Source organism: Falco biarmicus, chromosome 1, assembly GCF_023638135.1.
Source record: "Falco biarmicus isolate bFalBia1 chromosome 1, bFalBia1.pri, whole genome shotgun sequence".
In the NCBI taxonomy this organism is placed as follows: Eukaryota; Metazoa; Chordata; class Aves; order Falconiformes; family Falconidae; genus Falco; species Falco biarmicus.
Genome location: NC_079288.1, coordinates 49,226,344 through 49,248,779, shown reverse-complemented (window position 1 = coordinate 49,248,779; position 22,436 = coordinate 49,226,344). Strand labels below are relative to the sequence as shown.

Below are 22,436 nucleotides of genomic sequence, written 5' to 3'. Positions count from 1 at the left end.
GTTTAACCCCAGCTGATAATTAGTGCCATGTAGCCACTCACTCACTCTCCCCTTACCCAGAGGCGTGGGGAGGAGAATTGGACAGGAATGTAAAACTTGAGGATTGAGATAATAACATTTTAATAAACGTCATAAAATAAAAGAACCATAATAAGAATAATAATAACAACAGTTACAATGAAAAGGAGGGAGAAGGGGAGAGAGGAATGCAATCCAAAGGGAGGGGAGAGAGGAATGCAATCCAATGGGAAGGGAGAGAGGAAGGCAGGGATGAATGTATGGCACAGTCCTTTCCTGCTCTATGATCTATCTCATAAATGCGTTGAGCTGGCAGTCCTTTCAAAAAGTTACATGTGTGTCTTGTGTTCAGACCTACTGAATAAGACTTTCACATAGGTAGATCCGTCTGCCTATCAAGGAAGGACTATTATAGCCGCCTTTTGACCAACTTACTTTTAAGGGTAGTTTAAAAGTAGTCAGGGAATGTGCTTTGCATAGGGTGGGCAATTCTGGCTGCAGTTGATTCCTATTTGCCTTGGGATGAGAGGAAGGAATCTTGTTCTGTGCTGTATCAGAAAGGTTAATCATAGCTTATGTCAATGTAACGTTATTTTGTCATCTGCGTTACGATCATCTGGCAAGAAGGCCTTCTAATTTGGGAATGAATATTCTCATATCTAGGAATCGTAAAATGTAATATGGCTTTTGATGCAGCAGGAGCACTAACACCCTCGTAAAAAAAAAAAAAAACTACTTATGTTTGAATTTGAACAGGGTATTACAATGATTTAAAGGGCACGAGTCAGAAGTATGCCAAAATTAGGGGCCTCCTATTGGTCTTAATCTTGTTCCCTTACCATTTTCAAAGATATATTAATAGCCTCAATTTTTAATTTGAATTTTCCTTTCCTGTAGGGTATCATTAAGTTGAAAGGTGCAAATGAATGACACTGGTAATTTGGTCTGCTTGAATGTTTGTGCCTAGTATCAGAGGGTCAGAGGTTTCCAAGTTGCTTCCCCATGTGGACATCAGTTACAGAGTAGATTGTGCCCTGTACCTCCAGGGGTGTGGAGAAGACAGTGCCCGTAAGTCACCTTAAACTTTCTAGGCTTTCTCTTTCTATGTTATTTCAGGGCTGGAACATCCCCCTATTACTTTTGTTGACTTTCTTTTGTGCATGTTTCAGGAGACAGCAACACACTTGCTGGTTACGGCCCCTTGGTGTGAGTGCGGGTCACAGGACGGGTCCCCGGTTTGCAGAATGAGGCCACCCATCATAAGCATGGGCATACAGAAGGGTTGGCTAATACTTTTCTGCAAAAGTTCCTTTATGTGATGAAGGGGAGGGCTGAAGAGTGGTGGGAGAGATGCAGGAGGGAAGGGTGGCTTCCATCAGCTGCGTTCCTGCTCCCAGGTTGACCCTGGCAAGGAGGCTGCTGGGGGCAGCCTGTGGTCCAGGTGGATGAGTCAGCAGGGCACTGTGCCCTGCATCCTGAGAGGTGCTCTCCAGACCTAGTTCCCGGGGCTGCCAAGCTTTTTTCTCCTCCTTGTAGTGACTGTGATCCGGAGTGTCATCCTGAAAGATGTATTCTGCTTTTCTGAGTTCCTGAAAACTGCTGATTTACAGGTGAAGGCACACAGGGCGTCGACAGAAATGGGGTCAGATGTTTCTTTTCACCTATTGGAAGGCTACTAGCCCTGAGCAAACTACATGTGTTCTTCACTGTTGTGTTCAATAGGAAGTCAGATGAGGGGTATATAGTAACAGGACACTGTTCAGTTTTGAAATTTATAACTGGTAATCTTACTCTTGATGTATCTCCTGTTGATTTTATTGTGCTGTATCATGAAAGGTCTTAGATTCTCCTGTAACTGTGACTCTGAAAGGCCTCGCTTTATAAAAGAGTGAAAGAAAAAACCAGAATATTACTTTTCTTACTAAAATGCTTGGTAATTATTTTTAAGGACTTTGCTGTGAGAAATGGCAGTCTGGTTTTAAAAAAAGGGAAGCTTGAGTGTGTTAAGCTATGAGCTACTGGAGTGAGAGTAGCTAATTTTACAGACAGATATACATACATTGCATATGTACATAGCTAATACTCATGTTTGTGTACATGTAAAAGTCATGTGACTTGTCTAAAATCATAGTCGTCTTGTGGCTTGGAAGGGACTGGTGCTGTCTTGAATTGCACCCAGTGCTGCTCTTCTGCCTTGTCCTCATACAGCCGCGTGCACAATTCTGAACCATGCATGGAGGTATTTGTGCTAATGTAAAGTAATTTGTTTACCTTTAGGTTAAGTCTATAAAGAATTAATCATAGACTAGTGGTTTTGTTTGCCAATTTGGAAAGTTTTAGGCATTTAATTGGTGAAATTATTGAACATATTACATGTCAGCTTGTATGATAAACTACTAAAAGTAGTCAAAACCAAAATAACGTGTGAGCTTTAATTTTTCATGTAGAGAGGCAGAGTAAAAGACTGACTAAAGTGGACTTGTGGTCTAGCATACCCATTTAGGATACAGGGGGAAGAAAGGAAGGAGGGGAGGAGATTCTTAGAGAGCCTTGCAGGTGGTGTCCCCGCCCCCTGATAGGTTTTTTACTATATTTAGTCCCAAATGCATGAGGGAGGAATATTACAAAAGCTTTTAGGCTGCAGAAAAATGCATGTTCTATTTGATAGCTTAGTAGTAAACTGACTCCTTAAGTTAAAGCAACTTGATGACATGAAGTTCTTGTATTTAGACAGTCTAAATCTGTTTTCAATTCATGCTGATGATGCATTGTATAATAATGCACAAAAATAATGTGATGATTCATTATTTCAGTAGCAACCAAAACATGCAATACCTGCTGCCACTAGCATTGCTTATATTGCCAATAGGTCAGCAGAGCTCTGGCAGAATTTACAGAGGTTAGTTGTCTATAGTGTATTAATGATTTTTTCCTAATTTAGGAAAAGCTATGTTTTCAGCTGTCTCCTGAAGATAAGTGTGTGTAACTTCAATCTCAGTAAATCATAGTGTCTGTGATCATCATGTTAAATCTAGACCAGGCCAGCAAAGGCAGTAAATGTGGGAGGAAGAAGCCAGGTCAAATCTCTGTGTTTGTCATTAAAGTGCCTTTCAGGTACGAATTTCCCGCTGCCATGAGTGCGTTTCTGCAGCTGAGACCACTCACCATTCAGTTCTGCAAGCCTGTACTGGACCTTCAGGCTAGAGTTTACGGAAGCCTGTCGCAGCATTTATGCTGTCCCTGGTGACTAAACACTAGATGGCAATCTCTCTTTTCCTCGCATCTTATTGCAGAAGGTCGATTTGGTTATAATTAGACTTGGTGGTGGTTGTTTTTTTTTTACTGTCTTTGAGGTGTTTTTCTCCCTAGGAACAGTAGTGTGGGTTGCCCTTCTGTCTGGCTGCTGAAAAGGGTGTAAGTGTACTGCTAAGAAGGACAAGGTTTTTTTGAACCTGTAAACAAAAAAAGAAGAATTTGCCAAGCTTTAGGCTTACACACCTTATCTGTCTATTGCTTATACATAATCAAAAATAATTAACCGTGTAAACGAGCACTTTTAAGTAAAGCCGGGCAAGTCAGAGTCAGATCTCACATTCCGTGCATATGTTGTTATGTGTCTGAGTACTGAGGTACTGGATTGGACCCACTTCATTCATCTCACATAGTTTTTTAGGTTGGTTTGGTTTTGGTTGTTTGGTTTTTAATTTTCTTGAGGTGCTTGATGCAGACCACTTCTAGGAGCTTGGTTCCCCTGCAAGAGTGCTTTAAGGCTCAGGAATGTTCATGTGTGTAGATTGTGGCTATTGAATGGTTAGCTGTTAAAGTCTAATCTATTCTTTCTTTGTCTTTGTTGTCTCGGTAAAGTAAGTTTTTAGTGTAAAACAAGTAAAGTGCATGTTCCAGCTCGTGACTCTCGAGTTACTTCAGTTGATAGAAGCTTGGCTTAGCTGATTTCTGTTGGCTGATCTAAGGCACCGGGATTTCTTTAATTGTGCTGGGTGTATCTCCTTAATGTATTTGACTTAAAGGTAGGAATCTTGAAGCTGTAAAGTTTTGTCCAGTTTTCATGAAAATGGGCAGACAGATGGGATAGATGCTGTTTACTTTCGCAGTAAGAGGAAGGCTGCTTGACTCACCTCTTGTGTGGACGCAGATGTTTAGCAGAGAAAATGCAAGAAACCACTAGTTCACGGTTTGTAGAAAACTAATGTGTGTTCTTAAATGACTGATTCTAAGTAAATAACATCAAAAAAGGCATTCACTACTTCTGTGTTATTTGTGTAGTAATACATGTCAGCAGATGGTCAGAGGAAGTGATAATACATCACTGCTCCCTATTCACTGTCTAGTGCACAGCACTCAATAGGAAATTCATGCAATGTTTGAAGATGAACTGTGATATCAGAACTGTATTGATAATGCACAGCTCTGTAGTTAATTTAACACCAGACATCGCTGTCTCTTACTATTATTTAGTGCTAATGGGTGATTAGTACGTTGTTTTGTTTTGTTTTGAAATGCAGGAGAGAATAAACTAATGCTGATCAGTAGAGTAATCATTTTGAGGAGATGATAAACACTGACATTTTGCCCTAAGCCAAGAGTGTGCAATGGTTGAGACTGCATAATCCTCTGGCCTGGGATGACCAAAAGGGTAAGTCAATAGTTGTAGTCTCTTAAGGGCTGGATCCAGATTGCTTAATTTGGGACTTGGAACAGAATCCAGTATGCGAGTCCCAACCAGCATTGTGGAGTGCCTTTTTTTTCTGTAGCACCATCTATTCCAGGCAGCAAAAACCAGCAGGCAGCAAAAAACAGCAGGCAGCCTGTCTGATTAGCCTGAAATTGCCTAGGTCTTAAGAGTTCACATAAAATGCATACTCTGAAATGCCCTATAGTCCGAGGAGATAAGCAAAACATTAATTGCATCACTGAAATTGGAATTGCAGCAGAAGTTAGGAAATCTGTTGGTACCTACATGTAAAGATGCGTATACCTTGCACGATCAGCACAAACTTACAGGTCTGACACATGTTAGGAGGGCTGAATTGGTTCTAAAAAGACTGTGGAAGTGGTAGCAGTTTCTGTGTTTTGCAATAGCATTGCAGTTGAGATACATGCCCAGGGAGTCGGGAAGCTTGGCTTGGAACTCTCCTCAGTGTGACACTCATGGGTCACATCCCAGGAAGCTGCGTTAGCTGTAAAGCTAAAAGTTCATACCACAGCCTACTTGGACCCGGGTTCACTTCCATGTCACATGCATTTCTGTGGCTTTTTTGGGGGTTGTTTTCTTTCTTGCAGCAGCTTTCCGTGCAAGTAAATGTACTATGCTAATTTTCCCATCTTTTGTTGTCAGTAGTCTCCTCAGTCTGCCAGTAGTGGCCAGAATGAGGTACTTGAGGAGTTTGGCACCTTAGGAGAGAAGAAATACCATTTTATCTCAGGCAGTGTCTTTCTCCCTGAGCCAAACAAGACCCAGTTCACAGGTTTTACTTTTTTTTTTCTTTTTTTTAAAATGCAAATGGCGTAAGATGTGTGGCAAAACAAGAAGGAAGGGTGTCTTCATAGCCACACAGAGGTTGACTAGTGCATTGTCCCAGAGCAGACGGAGAGGAGACCTCTGCTTAGACATTACCTGTGACATGCCCATAAACTGTACCATGTCTGAGAGCCAAAAACTGAAGAAGAACCAGCATTTTACGTGGTAAAAATTGATCTGCAGAAAACTGACAGGAGACTCAATTTCAGAGCCCTGGTTTCTGTCAGGGTAGGGGAGCAGCTGTAGGTGGCTGGTGAGAAGGTGGCTGCAGCAGCAAAACCAGTTTGGGAATTTCATTACCCCTGTGCTGTAGTCAGTGAGGACCTGCTTTAAATGGTAACTCCTCCCCTAGCCCCAACTTGGAGGCACTTTCTGAGATTTAATCTTGGATTTATTGGGATTTATTCAGTGCTCTGCTTTACTAATGCAAATAATTTGTTTAATTGTTAAATACCAAACATGCAACCAAAACCAGACATTTTGTATAAAAGAATAGTAGTTATCTCCTGTCACAAACTGATGTAGGTCTCTTCTGTGTTGTAATTCTGTGTTAAAAGAATTGCTTGAAATGTTTTAAAGTAGTATTTCATATTTATTTTCAGTATTGTATTCTATTAATTAAAAATAGTCATATAATTTAATTTCATTTCAGTAGTTTCCTTTCTGAATTGTTCACATTGCTTAATATTGCCCCATCCTACTAGGGGATTTTTATTGCTAAATCGATGCAATTCTTTTATTACTGAATGGTGCTACTTGGCCACTGTGCCGCATTGGATGCCGTGGCTGTAGTTGCTGCTGAAGTTCATAGTTCTGTGGTTTAACTCCCTTGCTGCACTGTACAAAGTTACTATTTGGCTGTGGATTATGGCCAGCATGAAGTTGGTGTGTTGCAGACCCGAGGTCGTTATGGTGGGCAGCCATGAATTGGGCAAATAGAAGTGCTGATCGGGGAGATGCTGTGTTCATCGTACCTGTGGTATGTACTAGAATATTGCATCCAGGTAGTTACTGCTACTAGTGAGCTCTAATACCCAGGTTAAGTAGCTGTCACTTGACTGAATAGTGCCACACGAGTGACTTAGTCCCAGTTTGTTTCCAAGCTGAAAATTAGTTTTAAGTAACAACTTCTAGCAATATAAAAAACAAATTTTTCTCTTAAGCATGCATATGTTAATGTAGGTTATTAACATATATATATCTGTTACGAGGTAGTATATAGGATGTATGTACTTTCGCAGTCAACCAGTTACAATACAGGTGGAATGCAGCAGCTTCTTGCTCAATTCCTTGCATATGTACAGTTGACCTTCATCTTAAAGGTCTTCCAATAGAAATTATTCTGAATTGATTTGAATTGTTAAAAAGTGAGGGAGGCTTTCAGAGCTGGCGTGACTTGGGAGAACACACATCTTATGCAACTAAGTGAGCATTCAGGAAGGTTCCTTGGGTGGTGGTGTACTTTGAGAAGGAAACAGCCCTCACGCTTATCTCGGATGAAGGCAAAAAGTCTTCCTTGATACCTTTGTTAACTGTTGAAACAGATGAGAAGTGAAAGAGATGACCAAAGAGTAAGTCACTGATGGTGGTGTTCTTTTCATTCAACTTCTTTCTGGGTTGTGGATCTCAGGATGGTTTAAACATGGCTAAAAAGTCTTGGCTTGCTAGGACATGCTAGTGTCTTCTTAGGAAGACTTTTGGCTTTCCCCTTTGTTCTTTGTTCAGTTTTGTGGTGGTTAGTGGGTTGGTTTTTTTTGGGGAGGGTGGGTGGGTAACAGGTGTTTGGGTTTTTTTGTGTTACATGTCTTCTTCATACAGTTTTCTTGCAAGCTTTGGGTCAATGCTTTGCTGCAAGTGGTACCAGCTGAGTGTCTTTTTTTATATAGCAAATATGCCTCGACCTTAAGAGGGTATTTAGAAGCTGTTCCAGAAAATGTATTTGTACCTGTATGGCCTCCTTCCAGCTACTTGGCAGTGTAAAAAATTGCACCATAAAGATCCTCTGACTTTAGCTTTAAGATAACAGGAAAATCAGTGTCTGTCCTTCCTTCTGCGTACTAAGGGACCTGAGTAAGTGTTGTTTATGCTGATACTGTTTATCCGCTGTCTTCCATAATTGGTCCAATTGTTGTTAGATTTTGGGTTTGAATGATTTGGGTCTTTTGAGAGTGGAGCTGGGCAAACAGGTTTAATCGATGTTAGCAGACTCAGTGGTGCGTAGTAGAAAGTTGAGTGTCTATGGTTTACCCCTTTGTCCTTCAAAACAAAGATCCCTGGGGCTGGGTGCAGGAACGTGGTGTCAGAGTTGCATGTGCTGCTGATGATCACAGTGGGCTGCAGCAAGGATGCCAGTTGTCCCTCCGGTGGGATAGGCTGCACTTCGTAGTCTGTCTTGATGTGAAGGTGATTTCACTTAGGGGTGGGTGATTGAATAAGCTGCAGTGAGCCTGCTAGCAATGCACATGGTGCTGTTGCCTTGGGACGAGACAGACGAGTGGGAGGGTCAGAGCACACAAACCCTGGCTCCAAAAAGTGGCACCAAAAGGGTAAAAGTTTCTTAATTTGTTCAGTCACTGGTCCTGCTGTGTGACGCTGGGCGGGTTGTGGTGTTTCCTTATCTGTAAAATTGGGATAATTGTCTGTGTTAGTCCGTTACCCTGCATTAATGTGCAAGACCAAGAATTGAAAAGGTTTTTTGGGTGGTGGTTTTTTTCCATGTCATGCTTTAATAAAATGTTGAATTACATACTTCTTACTGCCATCTTTTCTCCCTTCTCTTCCCCTCAAAAAAACCCCACGATAACTTCTATAAAAAATTGTTGATTCCATTCAATTCTATGTATTCACCAGGATAGGGTTTTTTGTTTCCTTTTATCTGTTTAGCAGTTTAAATGGTTTCAAGGACCAACTGGTATATTATGAAGTATAATCCTTACTGATTTGACATGGACTTTTCTAGGTGTCCTACAGCTACCGTACTTCTTAAGTTGTGTATGTTGTCAGTATTAGTTGCTGATCTCTGGTAACAGAGCTTGTCTCTTAATCCTTGTTTTAAATAACAGGGTTATGTTTGAAGCTCCCCAATGATAAGGAATCTGCTCAAACTCCCATGAACTTTTACAAATGTCACTTAAAAGTTCACTGGTTTCTTTGCTTACTTCCTTCGAAACTTTGTGGATTTATGTTACACAAACTATGCTCATCTAACCTTTGCTGATAACCAATTGAGTTGTATGTTCAGCACATTGTTGCCATTAGCACCCAAAATTAATTATTTTCAGGAATGGACTGATTTTAAGTATGTACAAAGGACCTGAAGGTCATTGACTTTAATTAGAATGGTGATGTTCACCACCTTTCATCATTAGGACCTTTTTAGAACAGTTTTGCTTTTGCAAGGGGCTGTGTCTCCTTAATTCATTCTGTGTCTCTGGGACACATTACTTGTACAAATTTCCATCTTCCTGTGAGAGCGGAGTGAGCCACGTAGCCTTTTAAGAAGAATATTAATGCTCTGCTGTAATTTTCAAGTACTTTCTGATTTTTTTTATTGTTACTACTTTTGCTCAAATTCTCTGTAAATAAAATAAAAGCGTTTTAGCTGGGAAAAGAGATCCAGTTTTTGTCCTTGTAACCTTGAAAATTCTGCCCTGCTACTGTAATGACCAGCGTATGCCTCTCTCAATAAGAGGTACTTGGTCACTTTCTCTATGTAACTCTTGTGAGAATGTCAAATATTTTCATTTACAAACATGTCTATAATTTTCTGGTTTACTACTTTTCTTTTTTGCTATGCCTCATAGTTCTCTATTCATTTGGTCTTTTATTACTGTTCTGGCCTGGAAATCTTAACTTTCATGTATCTTTGTTTTCTGGTAATGTCTGTCTATAGTTTGTTACTAGCATGTGAAATTGTCCTTAATAGGTGTGAACAGTCTGTTCTTCGTGCTTTGGCTATCTTTTTACAAATCCAGAGTGCAGGATGTATTTACATGTCTTCACCTTTTGTCTTGTGTGTGGCGTTGTAGCCCAACTAGAGTAGAATTAGCAATGATGGTTTTTCTTCTGAATTTACTTCTTTAGCCGTAGTCCTCTAATTCTTTTGGCTTCTTGTTATTTTAACCATTTCTGTTAGTGTCCTTCTCCATTCCTTTCCCCTTTTCTACCTGTTCGCTGTTGGTATCTATTGTTACATCTGCACTCCTTTGCCAGGCAAGAAAATGCATCCTCTTACTATTTTGATCCGTTTGTTCAGTGCTTTTTCTTGTGTTTCTGCAGAAACGACCAGATATGTTACAACTCTTGATCAGTTTTATTTAATTAGCCGTTACCATAAAATTCTGGTATGTTGTTACTAATTTTTCTTGTCACTTTCCCTATGTATTTATAGAGGTTTTTCAATGTTTTTCATATTCTAGGCACAACATAGGCTTTCCCATTGTAGAATGTTCCTCTGAAGGAGACTTTATTCTTTCCAAACCACCAGACACAGGGGGACTAGTATCGTTTGGCACTGTAGCTGAGCAGTTGGTGTATGAATTGGGCAATCCTCAGCACTATCTTTTACCAGATGTCACATGTGACTTTTCCGAAGTTTCCATCACTGAAATTCCAGGTTAGTCCCCTTACATGTCAGTGAACTGGTTTATCGAGCTAAAGCAGTTACTTTAATTTACATGTTTTCTCTGTGTATTTCTTGTTAAATCAGTTCCTTGGAGTATGATACTATACCAAACTGACTTTTTCGAGGACTTTTGCTAGAAATGCCTTTAGAAATTTTAACCATACTCTTATTTATCTTCCTGGCTGACTAACTCACATCTTTGATCGCTGCTCCTTTTGCTTTACTTCTAAATGAATGCCTTGCACCTACCAAGTCTTTAAACTATGTATTCTGTGTGAGCAACATTGAGACAGCTCCACTATGATCTCGGAATTTTTTAAACTGCAGGTCAGTTTCTTTGCTCAAAAAAAAAAAAGTATGTTTTGTACATGTTGTCTTATATGGCATTTGAAATGTTAGTAACAGTGGAAAGCTGTGTCTTTCAAAGCACTGCTTGGTAATGGTGTTTTTCTTAGACATTTGGGTGGATCAGCTTAATGGTAGAAGCATGCTTAGGTACTGGGTTTCCAACAGACCATCTCTGTTTGAAAAAGTCCATTTGCTAGCCTCAAAAATCTCAACAGCCAGTAGACTAAAGATGAGGATAATGTATGTTCTGGATTTAGTTTTGAAAGCAAAACAGACAAAAAGACTTAGGCTTAACAGATTTGAAGATCTGTAGGTTGGATAAGACCGCTTGAAAAAAAAAATCATTTGAACAACAGTCATTTGAAGTTTGGTTTTTACAGCATCCGTATTATATGTCCTTTTTCATTCTAATAGAACTTAGCTGTGACAGTATGACGAGTGTCTCTCTAAAACTTAAGACAATTGAAATCTCAAATTAAAAACTTACTGTGATAAAACTCAAAACACTGTAGTGTCAAAAATATTTTGCTTCAATAATAAAGGCACTGTAAAGTTGTGCAGTGAACCTTTTGCACATGCAACATAACCAAATGGCAGTCCGATAAGGCCAGCTTGCTGCTCTTAGCCACCAGTCTTTTTTTACAAAAAAAAAAAAGACACTCTAACCTTCCTATGAACTTTTAGCTTGCAAATGACCCGATATGACATGTTTGAACTTAAAATGAACTTTCACATGAACTTTCAGTTAGCCTTCTTAGAAATACAACAGATGGAAAATGGGCAGATTTCTTAAATATTTTTAGTTTGAAGTGCTTTGACACGTACCCCAGTAAAAACAGGCAAGCTATCTATTTTTTTCTGTTTACATTGCTGATTTTATTGTCCTGCTGGATTACTTGCAGTGTTTGAACTGAGAGGTGCTTCTGTTTTCTTTTTGTCAATGAATACTATGCATTTTGTTTTGTGGGGGTTTTAGTTTGTGTTACTCCTTCACCTGGAACACGAAACTCTTCCAGATCTTCACCCTGACTGTAGGGATATTACTCTGTATCGAGAGAGTTACATTAACCTGATGCCAGTCTTGTGGAGAGAGTGATGTTATTTGAGTGATACGTAACATTTCTGCTAGTCACATTCACTTTTTCAGATACGTTCTGATTTGATCTCTTAGAGTATTTGTTTAAAGCTTTGAACTGCTTCCTAAATATTTGCAAGCAGAGGTTAGGTGCAGGTGAGCTCCAGTACTGCTGGCTGGCTGTCATAAGGTGCTGATCCTGCACTCTAATTTTCACCGCACCTATTGATTTTCTCCTGTTCAAGCCTGAATGTGATGCCATGACAGCAATTTTCTCCAGTTTCTTTTTGGCGTTAGTATTCCTAATACTGACAAGAAGGCTAAAGTGAAATTATCCCTTCACTTACTAAGCTACCAGCAAATAAGCTTTTGCTCTTTTCTCATCTGCCTTGTTTTGTTTCTTTACCAAGTGGACTGCAGTCTACAAAGGCAGCTGCAGTGAATTGTGTGCTCTGTGTGCGTGTGTGCAATAAATGGCTGTTAAGTGGGAAATAACTATTGGGTCTGAAGTCCTAAGGCTGCTTTCTGCCTTAAGATATATTTATTTTTTTTAAGTACAGGAATAAACATTTCAAGCATTCTGTTAAAAGGCTCATTTGCTGTTCGTGTTTCTAAGGCAGGGGAGGACTGTTGCATGAAGGGTTCTCTCTTCTGTGGCAGTATAGCTATCAATGCTTTGCTTTTTAATTAAGTGCATTTGATTAATATGTATCACAAAAGAATGTCTTTGAAGTTACGTTGAAGAAGCTTAAATACTGATTTTTTTTTTTTTTTTAATTACTACAGGTTTTGACGGTGGGGCAGTGAAAGTTCATGGAGCAAAAGGATCGCCTCCTTCAACGTTTTATAAGGTATTATCTCTTTCTGTGAAGTTGTAAGGTATTTTTGATTTCAAAAAAATCTTGTATTTTGGAGAAAATATTAAATAGTTTTTGCCAAAAACTGTTGTCACTGAAATTGTCATCCTCCCTTCTCCAGGAGTAAAAGAAGGTGGGGGAGACAAACTTTGATACATAAAACCATGTTAATTTGTATAACAGGCTTATCCACAAACCTCCAGAGAAGACTGGATGGAATTCATTTATAGTAATAATGATAATTTTTAGAACATGTTAGCCCAATAACACCTCTATACTTTTTGATTTTTATAATGGTATGTTAATTTTGTTCTATTTCATTGTGAAATTTATCTGTGGCAAGTGGTTTTCAAAAGGGGAGTAATGAGTAATCACATCTGTCAAAGACAGCAGCTAAGAATGGGACAGGTGAAAGAAGCCTTTCTTGCATTTCTTGTAAAACTGTGAATTTTTTGATTTGTTACTGTGGTCTTCCAGTGATCTCCATTTCCTGAATGAATGCTAATACGGTTCTGTTGGAGTATCAGTGAGGCTGGATCCTTTTCTTGTTTAAACTAGTGGCAAAACTGACTTTTACAGAAGCAAGATCAAGATCAGAAACTAACTGCTTAGCACAGCCGTATCAGAAGAGAGTTAACCTAAGCAGGGAATTGTGCTAGTATTTCTGTTTAAATAATACAACCTATGTCTGAACATCATTTTTCTGCAAAACTCTTTACTGCATTTTTGAAACATTTCTGATGCTTTTAATATATTCAGTTTTATATAAGATAGGGTTTTGGTATTTAACAGACAGGGTATTTCAGAGGTAGTTAATATCACCAAAGCAGGTTTGGGTTTGGTGGGTTGTGAAGTCAGAATAAAGAGCTCGCTAAAGGTTCCAGAGTTGAACCATACTGACAAAGCCTTTTTAGAATTCAGTGTACCACAGGTCACTTTGCTCATGCCCTTAGTTTTTCACTTCAGTCAGCCTACTTTCTAGTAATCACTTTTGAATCAGCTTTATGGAAGAGGGGTTGATATTTTGAAAGTATTGTGGGAGTGCAATCTGAACATGAGTTTTTTCTAAACTTTCCCCTATTATAACGAAGCACTAATTTATTTATTTATTTTTTGATAGGCAGCCTACAATTTCAGTACAATAATAGTCTTGCCAGCTTTTGCATTTCTTCAGGATTTTAATTACTAGTGCAATAATTTTAGTTACAGAAGCTGGAACAACAGATTTTCTTTCCATGAGTGATCTGTGTCTGCGTTATCTGCATCTTGAAATAACTGTCTTTTTAATCTGAAAGTAAGTTTTTGTTGCATTTGAAATGGCAACAAAATAGCCTTAAAACAAATTAAAAGCACATTTTTTAAAGATGTTTAGTTTACAGTGTCACCGTATAACTGACAGAGAAGTGAATTTAGAAGTAATTCCTAAAAATGACATAGAATGAGGAGTATACTTCTGTACAAAACATCAGATTCCATCAGTCAGATGATAGCTATGCTGATGCTCTGCTGATGCTCTTACTCCTGTAATAAATCGTGGAATTTGATACTGGCAAATATAGAAGGCAGTGAATATATGAAGCAGGAAATACTTTCTTTTTTTTTTTTTTTTTTTTTTTTTTTTTTTCCTTCTTCTTCCTTGGTCAGATTGTGCGGTTTGAAGCAGAATGTTTTGCTGCTTCTCAGCAACTTTTCTGTTCAGCAGCCTTGTCCTCCTGCAGTTTTTGTTCTTGACTTTACATTTCCATACTTCTGTATACCTAAGGGAAATAACTGAGACTTAAGATTTTCAGTTGATGAACCATGAAATGGAGTAAACAAGATAGTATGACAGTTTGTTTTTTACATAGCAGTAAAATTAAAAATAAAATTTAATTTCTTTATTATTATGTCTTAAGCAAGACATTTGAAATGTAAGTTTAGGGATATTTTTAAAATAAATCTTACATTTTGTGTATTAAACAGCGTAATGATACTCTAAAGTGTTAAGTTATACTTTCTGTGAATTATTTATATATATTTTAAAACTGTTTAGTTGGCTTTCAGTAATAAATGTCCATATGCTTTGCACCCCTTTTTTAGAAGTAATTTTTAGGAAATTAATATGTTCAACTTGGCTAGGAAGCGACTGAATAGGCATTATAACAAGGTAGAAGTATTTAAAGGGTGCGTTACATCTCTCGGTAACTGTAGAAGAAAATTATTTAATTGCAGCATTAAAGGTTAAGTTTAGTTAGTAAAACTGTGATAAGAGAAAGGGAGATACAAGGTAGATTTCCAGGATAATAATGAGAAATACATTACCTGTGAAATAGTTTCTCAAAAGTAATGGCTGAAACACCATTTTTTGCAGACATTTAGAAGTAGGCTGGGTAAAGAGTTTGAAAATCTACTGTAGATAAAGCATTTCTGGTTGTAGATATTTATGCTGAATATTTTACCAGGTTCTTCAATTTCTGCTCTTGTTTTTATGTTACCTAACAAATGTTGAAAATGCTCATTATGCTTAGTTTAGATACATCTATTAAAGCTTTTCTACCATTTATGGCCATGCATTATGGTAATCTCTTTCACCGTGCTAGAGCTCTGTTAAGCAGTTATAGTACTGGAAGTCTAGTAAAATGCTTATTAGTTAAATGTTTGCAATATATAGCATATTCTTTTTTGTGTGCGAATGTGAGTGTATGTGATATTTTTTTTCCCATTCATTTTAATACTTCTGGGAAACTTACGTCTGATCTATTTCACTGTGATGGATATTCAGCTTTTCATCATCAGAATGTGTCCTATGTACTAAAATAGGTAAGTACAGGAGGATTTGAGGATGACAATGAGAAGTGATTCAGGGTTTGTTTTGAATATCTCAATATTCCAGTAGAATTTTGTATTTTGTGATGATAATGGTTTCTTGCTATTCTGCTTTTACTTCATGTATGGATAATGATTGTCAGAGAGCATTTATAGCATATTGGTATTGAATCCCATGTAATGTCATAATCCCTTATCCTTAGGTAAATGCCACTTACCTTGATGGCTTCAGAGCTACTGCTGTCTGTCCGGTGGGAGGTCCAAAGGCAGTAGAAAAAGGAAGACGCACTGCGGAAAGTATTCTGCAAAGGTTAGTATTGGAGTCTTAGAAGGGGGTTTCACGTTTTCTTCTCAGAGGTGATGAAAATTAAAGCTGTGACATACGATGGCAACTGTTTTAACCTTGTAAGAACTCTAGAAGATTAAAATCTTCCAATTGGGAGGACACCTCAAGACTTAAGTAGCCTGTTCAGGAAACCTGTTTTTAATGTGCAACTACACTTCAGCTACATTTGACAGAACAAGAAAGGTCTCAGATACTGTTGAAAATAGATAGCTGGGTAGTGGAGAGAAACTCAAATTAATGAGGGAAAAGCTGTGACTCAGGTTAAAATGTATTAGGTGCCAGAGAAACCCATGTGAAATACTTTTCGCTGACTTTCACAGAACATTTTAACCAAAAATCTTAGTACTATGAAATGTGGGCAGTTTACCAAGTTTGTGTGTTAAACAAAATCATCTTAGTACCTTGTAAAAGTTGGCTAATGATTTTGTTTGCTAGAACAATTTTACAATTGTAAGACAGACTGATAGACCTTTAGACATATTGTCATGCCAGTATATTTGGGTGAGGAGGGATTCCTCTTAAATACAATTCCAATGCACAGAAATATCAGAGCATTTACTCCTGATAACCCCAGTCTTTCTGGTTAGGAGATCTGTCTCTTTGTGCCACGCTTTATATAGAACTTCCCCCCATCCTATTATAGACCTGTGCAGCAAGTACACCAGGATAGAAGTCTGTCAGAAATGCAAGCTTTTCTGGGGCTGAGAGTGACTCGCTGCTCGTGTGCCCACGTACAGCACTGGTGAAGGAGGAGCTGTGTGACTTCCCTCAAGAGATGTAGCAGATGAGAGCAGGCTGATACGGGATGTCTAATTAAGTTCTGGGATCCCTTTCTTCAGTCGTGTGAATGCTAAAAGTTTGCGTCCAAGAGCTACTGAGGAAAATCAAGAAAAAAAAACCTTCAAAAGCTGTAAAACACAAAGACTCGGAAGTCTCCAAAAAGCAGTCTTTCTGGAAGCTTGGTGATTATTTTGGAGAGAAAAAAGAAATGGTATATTTTCCCTTTCCTGTTCGCTCTTGGACATTATTTCAGACCAGACTACATGAATCTTTCATCTGATTGAAACAGCTTGTGGTGCTGCTGCCTCTGTGACCACCATAAAGTTAATTTGGGCTGCTTACTGTGCTGTCCTGAGTAATCCTTGGAAGAGGGCTGATAAAGGCAGCCAAAAGCTGGTTAACTGGCTTGATAAGTGGCCTCTAGCCCATGAAGCATGCTTGGAGCAGTTGTGGCTTGTTCTGTGGGTTAAAAATATTACCTATCAATATATTCTCCATTTCAAACAGTCTTAAACCAGCTTAATGTGTGGAATCATTTATTCAGCATGTTTGAAAGATTTCTCTGTCAGCCCAGATATAGAATAAGACATTAAGCTATTCTGATCACAGAGAATGCTCTAGCAGCAACTACATCTTTTTAGGAAGCTCCAGCTTCAGTATTTCCACCAGTTCCTGTTGCAGGAGAATGTCTAAGGACATGATCTTTCAGCAAGCCAGCCCCCAGTCCATTCTAGGTTAAATTCTGCCCGGTAGTGTAATGGCAACAAGTACAGAATAAAGTGCACAAATGTAAGGTGCTTCAGTGATACAGGTCAGATTAGCTGGTAGCCTAAGACATGAAGAGTTTTTGCAGCTAGTAATACAACTTTTCTTGCATGCTTCTGCTTTATTTAATTTTTGAAAGCAGGAGAGGTTTGGCAGTATGTGTGTGAAGAAGTCTCTTTGGAGTAGTCTTTGGTGTCCTTTTGTTTTTGATGGTTCTCTATTGCATTACCAATAGGTAATTCTGAAAAGGTTAAAAATCTGAAAGGGCTAAAAATTACCCACAGAACGTATTGTGAACTCCGGTATCTCAAACTGTAATGCTTGTAGATAAGTAACTTAAAATAACTTATTACAGACATAATTTGCAAATTTAGGTACCTTAAATCAAGTATCTATCTTTCTGTGGTCACCGAAATAAAGATGGCCTCATTTGTGGTACATGGACCACCTTCGTGGCTTTACAACAATTAGAAAATTGTATTTTATATTTCAGTCCTGTGTACTGCTTAATTTTTCAGGTACCTTGTTAATATTTACAACACTGATAATATATTAACAGTGTCTTCAAAATGTTCCACTGATGCAAAGTATTCTTCTCATCCTAATTCCAACGTTTCTATTGATACAGCTAGAAGGGTGCCAGAACAAGATTGTTGGGAATCCAGTTTAGCTGCTTCAGAATTTAACTTATTTTTCCAGTCTCCAACATGTTAACAAGTTGGACTTTTTAACAGTTGGATTCTTTTAAAACTTTTTTCTAACTTTTTTACTGTGTTTTCTTTTTTTATTTTATTTTGAACTTCATATGATTATTTTTTTAAAACTACAGCAATCATATTCAGTTTTAGTGGTTGAGATTTGGTCTCCTTTTTCTAAGAGCTGTTGCAAACAGTCTGTTTAATCTAAATTTAATGCTTGTCAAAAGCCAGTATTAATTCCTGGCTCACTTAAAGCAATGTGTCTTTTCATGGCGTATAAAAAGAAGGTAATGTGCATCCCCGTTATTAATTATGGTTGGAGAAACTTGGCATTCTTGACACAATGTGCTTTGGTGCAAATGTCCTGACAGAAAGTTTGAGGGATTTCAGTGCTAGACTGGGAAGGCATGAGTAATGAAGAAACATTCTCTTTAAAAACTTCATCTACTTTTTGGCATTTGAGTTGCATGTTCATTAACCCCAAATAAATACCTTTAAGGTTTGAAAGAAGGTTCCCTCTTCAGTTTGCTTTTTCTTCATTGATGCCTGTGGTTTAATGAGTCAGTCTTATGTATTTGTTGGTAGTCCATAATGCCTTATAGCAGAAACAGAATTAAGAACTGGTTTACCAGTATGAAAACCAGGGAGATTGCATATACTGTAACTACATTTCAAGCTGTCTTTGTTTTAAAGATGAAAGTCAGAGCTGGAAACTATTTTTGTCTTCCTGTCATCTTTCAAATAATTTGAATAAACGAAAGGCTCAGTTTGAAACCTAGGGATAAATTCAGAGGCATAACTTCCTTGTTAGTAATTGCTTGATCTGTAGTATTCAGATATATTTGTTTAGTGTAAAGTATTCATATTCCAGTTTACATGACAGAGCCTTAGCTCCTGTGGACCACACAGGGCTACTTCAGGTAATCATTTTGAGGCAGTTTACTAATAAAAAACAATCATTTGTTGCAGGACTCGTCTTATTTTCAGTCAGCTTGGGTATGAAGATTACAGTGCAGTTAACATACAGGTTTTAGGGTCCGAAGATACATATGGACCTCATGCTAGAAGGAGTATAGATGGTGTAAGTATTCAGTGGAGCGTTCTTAAACTTTTACTGACCTCTTTTAATCTCTCCATATTGTTATCTTTTCCACAACTTTAAAGGAAGTCACTGTCATCTTGGGAATTTCACCCCATCGTCTTGCAAAGAATTCAGTGTCGCTACTTAGTGTACAAAATTAAAACTGACTAGGTCTTTGCAGTATTGGGTCTTCCAGAAGCGATGATATGAAATACTACAAAAATGTTGGCTTTGTAGTGTGTGTTAATGTTGTTCATTTAAATAAATCTTCTTACAAAGAAGTTCTTGTGACATGGACTAAAATTGCATGAGATTTAACTAAATGACCACATTATAAAGACTGCAGTTAAGAGATGGCAGTGTTAGTGTTGCCTGTGCAACTTTAAAACTGTCTGTGAGTCCTTTGTGAAACAATCTTCAACTTCATAATTCTGTATCCTATTTTTTAACTTACAAAATTTTATATATATTACAAAATTATAAAATACACATAGTGAAGATTATGAATGATGGCCATAGCCACTGCAGTTGTGATATACTTGGTCTGTTTTCCTAATCTAGAATATGAAAGTCCTTCTTAAAGGAAAAAAGACTGTAAATCTTGTCCTCACTTACATGCACTTTAAATATTTAGACAGTTTAGTTTGTTCCAGAGCGGTAGCATTTAATTCTTCTTTGTCAATGGCAGTCTTACAAAACTCTTAAGGTACACGTGGCAAAACTCAGCTCTGAGTTTGATCTTAGGAGTGACAACACTTAAAACAGCTGACAGTTTGTATGTATAGGAAACAAGAATGTGATGTGGAGAAAGACAGCAAACTTTTTACTATAGAAATTAAGTATTTGTAGAAGTTGGGCAAGATTTATCTTGCAGCTGTTCATTTTGGTGCTTGAGCTTCAGTTTCCTTCTGCACAGCAGCAGAAGGTTCTTCCCCTGAGTAACAGGCTTTATAATGTGGTCTTTTTCCTCTTAGGACCATAAAACCTGTCGTGTTAGATGTGTGTTACTGAGATTGCAGGATCAAGATTTTGAAACATAGGAACAGATGTTCCAGGTGTTAAACTTGTCTGTATTCTGTTCATACCAGCTGCTTATGGTTATGCATTGTAATACGTTAATTAAATTGTTACATAGGAAGCTTTTGGTCTCATTGTATAGAGCAAATATTTTTTTGAAAAAGAGCAGTTTCTTCTTCCTTATTGCTCAGTTTGCCTTGCTTACGGTACGTTAAATAAATTTTCCAAATTACGTTGAGTATTTGTAGTATTTTCCATATTTCCAGCCTCAACTCCCAGGTCCTATATTAAAAGTAAATAGAGCATTATCTGTATTGTATGTTCTTCCCCATACGTGCCTGAAATAAGATATGAGAGCTAAGGCTGAAATACTGGAAATGGCTCCATTGCCTCCTCCCTTCACTTGGTTCCTCCAGCACTTCAGAAGGAGCTAACCTGACAATTTTTCACCTGGAAAGCAGCTTAGTAGCTTAAGAAAAATGGGTGGGGAGTGAGGTTTGCTTTTCCATTTAAGATATAAAGTCATAGAATCCAAAGGAAAACGTCTGCTTGTTGGGGCTTCAGGTAGGAATAACGTAGTCTCTCAAACCCTCTTTCCTACCACATCTTTCCATACAAAATTAGACATGATTATTTGGGTTGCAAATAACAGTGCTCAAAACCAGAGCCATGTTGTGTTAGGCAGTATATTAACACACAAGGAAAACAGTTTCTGCTTTGAAGATTCTAGCATCTAAATTTAAAGTGGAGAAGCAAATGTATTTATGAATACCGAGACAGGTTAAGTTGCACAATATTTGGAGCTCAGTGAACATGTCTGATGTGCCTTGAATAATTCTCGCATATCCCAGGCTTACGGAGGCCTGTGTTCTGTAGCTGTTCTGACAACAGAAAGGATCCTTGAGAAATCAAGAAACACTTGCCTCCTTTCCTTTCTGTCTTCCCCAGCTGTTTACACGGGGGTTGCTTCCCACTATGATAGCTTGCTTTATCAGCAGCAGCCCAGCATGAGCAAGAATGGGACTTGAGTCAGCCCTGAGTAACCACAGCAGTATTTAATTTTTAATATTGCCTGCTCTTTGGGTTTCTGGTGGGGAGGAAGGTGGCATTTTGTCAGTCACATTGTGACTGTGTCACATTGTCGCTCAGCGCATGGTTTAGAAATACTGGATGTGTTTCATGTACTAATAGTACATCAGGTATTAGTTTGCTATATAAAAACTGTGTGCTGTCTGTAGTAGTTTTCTACTAACCCTTTGTTAACCAATTTACGGCACATTGTTAGGAAATTGTAACTTTGTTTTGCTGTTTTGGGGTTTAGTTACGATACAGTAAGATAAGTGACTCGAAAATAGTCTATATATCTAGTTTTAATACTGAGTGGGATTCACCCACTCAGAACAGGACTCAGCACATTGTCTTTGTAAACCATTGTATATATATGTGCATCTGTGGGCAAGGAAGTAAACCTCAAACCTAAATGGGATGTTGGAGCCATGGTACAGTTTAGAACCAGGAAGCGGTTGTGAATGCATACGTACGTTTTCTGCAAGAATATTTCTCATAAATATTTGTAGTAATTTAATGAATCTCGTGGTAGCTTTAGGAACATCGAATATTTCTTACAAAATGCATTTGAATTTGTGTCATGGCTGCGTATTTTCTGTGTAGAAACAGTTTTTTACAACAATCCAGTGAAGCTTTTTTTTAAACTGGAGAACTGATTGGTTTCGTATTTGTATTGCCTTGATCAGGATATCTGTTTCTGTATTCATAGAGGACTTCTATCCTTTCAGTGACACATGATCTGCTGGAAGAATAGAACCTCTCCTACCTTGGCTGTGCTAAACTTTTATTTTAGGGCTTGCCTACATGACTATGGAGATAAACTAATAAAAATGTGCATCAAGTTTGCATGATTTCCTACGTAATAGTATCGTGGCAGTATTTTCTGGTCTGGGGGTTTGGAGGCTGAGAAACAAGCTGTGTGTGTCTCCCTGTGAGTATGTCTATATGGGGGTACTTAAGAAAGATGAAAGCAATTATATTTATTGTTATGGTACCTCAGAGTACCTCTGTGTGGATGTGCCACTAGAATAGGAAGTAGAGAAAAATTATCTTTCAATATCATGAATATTAAGGACTTATGTTTAAACACACTAAAACAAGAAGACTTTTCCTGGGTTTTCGCTGACCACAGCTATAAAGTCAGGAACTTTTCCTCCCTTAGTGTAAGCTGGCATAAGTGAGCTTGTTCGTGTTGGGGTTTTGTCAGGTATTTTGGTTGGAATAGAGGATTTAGTTGTCTGTTAACGTATCCAGTCTCTTTGGGATACACTTACAGTAGCCAGGACGCTTAGTGCAGCGTATTCCAACATTTATGATAAACACCATTTTGGCAGCTGTCACTAGGAAATACATCCACATTCCTACATTGTTGAAGTTACTTAAATTCCTGAAATTGACTTGAGATTTTCGAATGT

At 38.1% G+C, this 22,436-nt stretch overlaps 1 protein-coding gene across 4 annotated transcripts in view; it reads left to right on the top strand.

Annotated features, from left to right (window-relative positions):
• Positions 1 to 22,436, top strand: part of LOC130147724 (uncharacterized) — a 65,594-nt gene that overhangs the window by 9,544 nt on the left and 33,614 nt on the right. For all 4 annotated transcript variants that reach the window (XR_008821312.1, XM_056335313.1, XM_056335303.1 and 1 more), the window contains exons 9-12: positions 9,976 to 10,172; positions 12,391 to 12,455; positions 15,470 to 15,576; positions 18,825 to 18,936. Coding sequence is in view for 3 of the 4 variants with exons in the window: in XM_056335313.1 (XP_056191288.1) it covers positions 9,976 to 10,172; positions 12,391 to 12,455; positions 15,470 to 15,576; positions 18,825 to 18,936 (481 nt within the window). In the remaining variant the exon portion in view is untranslated. The remainder of the gene's footprint in view (positions 1 to 9,975; positions 10,173 to 12,390; positions 12,456 to 15,469; positions 15,577 to 18,824; positions 18,937 to 22,436) is intronic.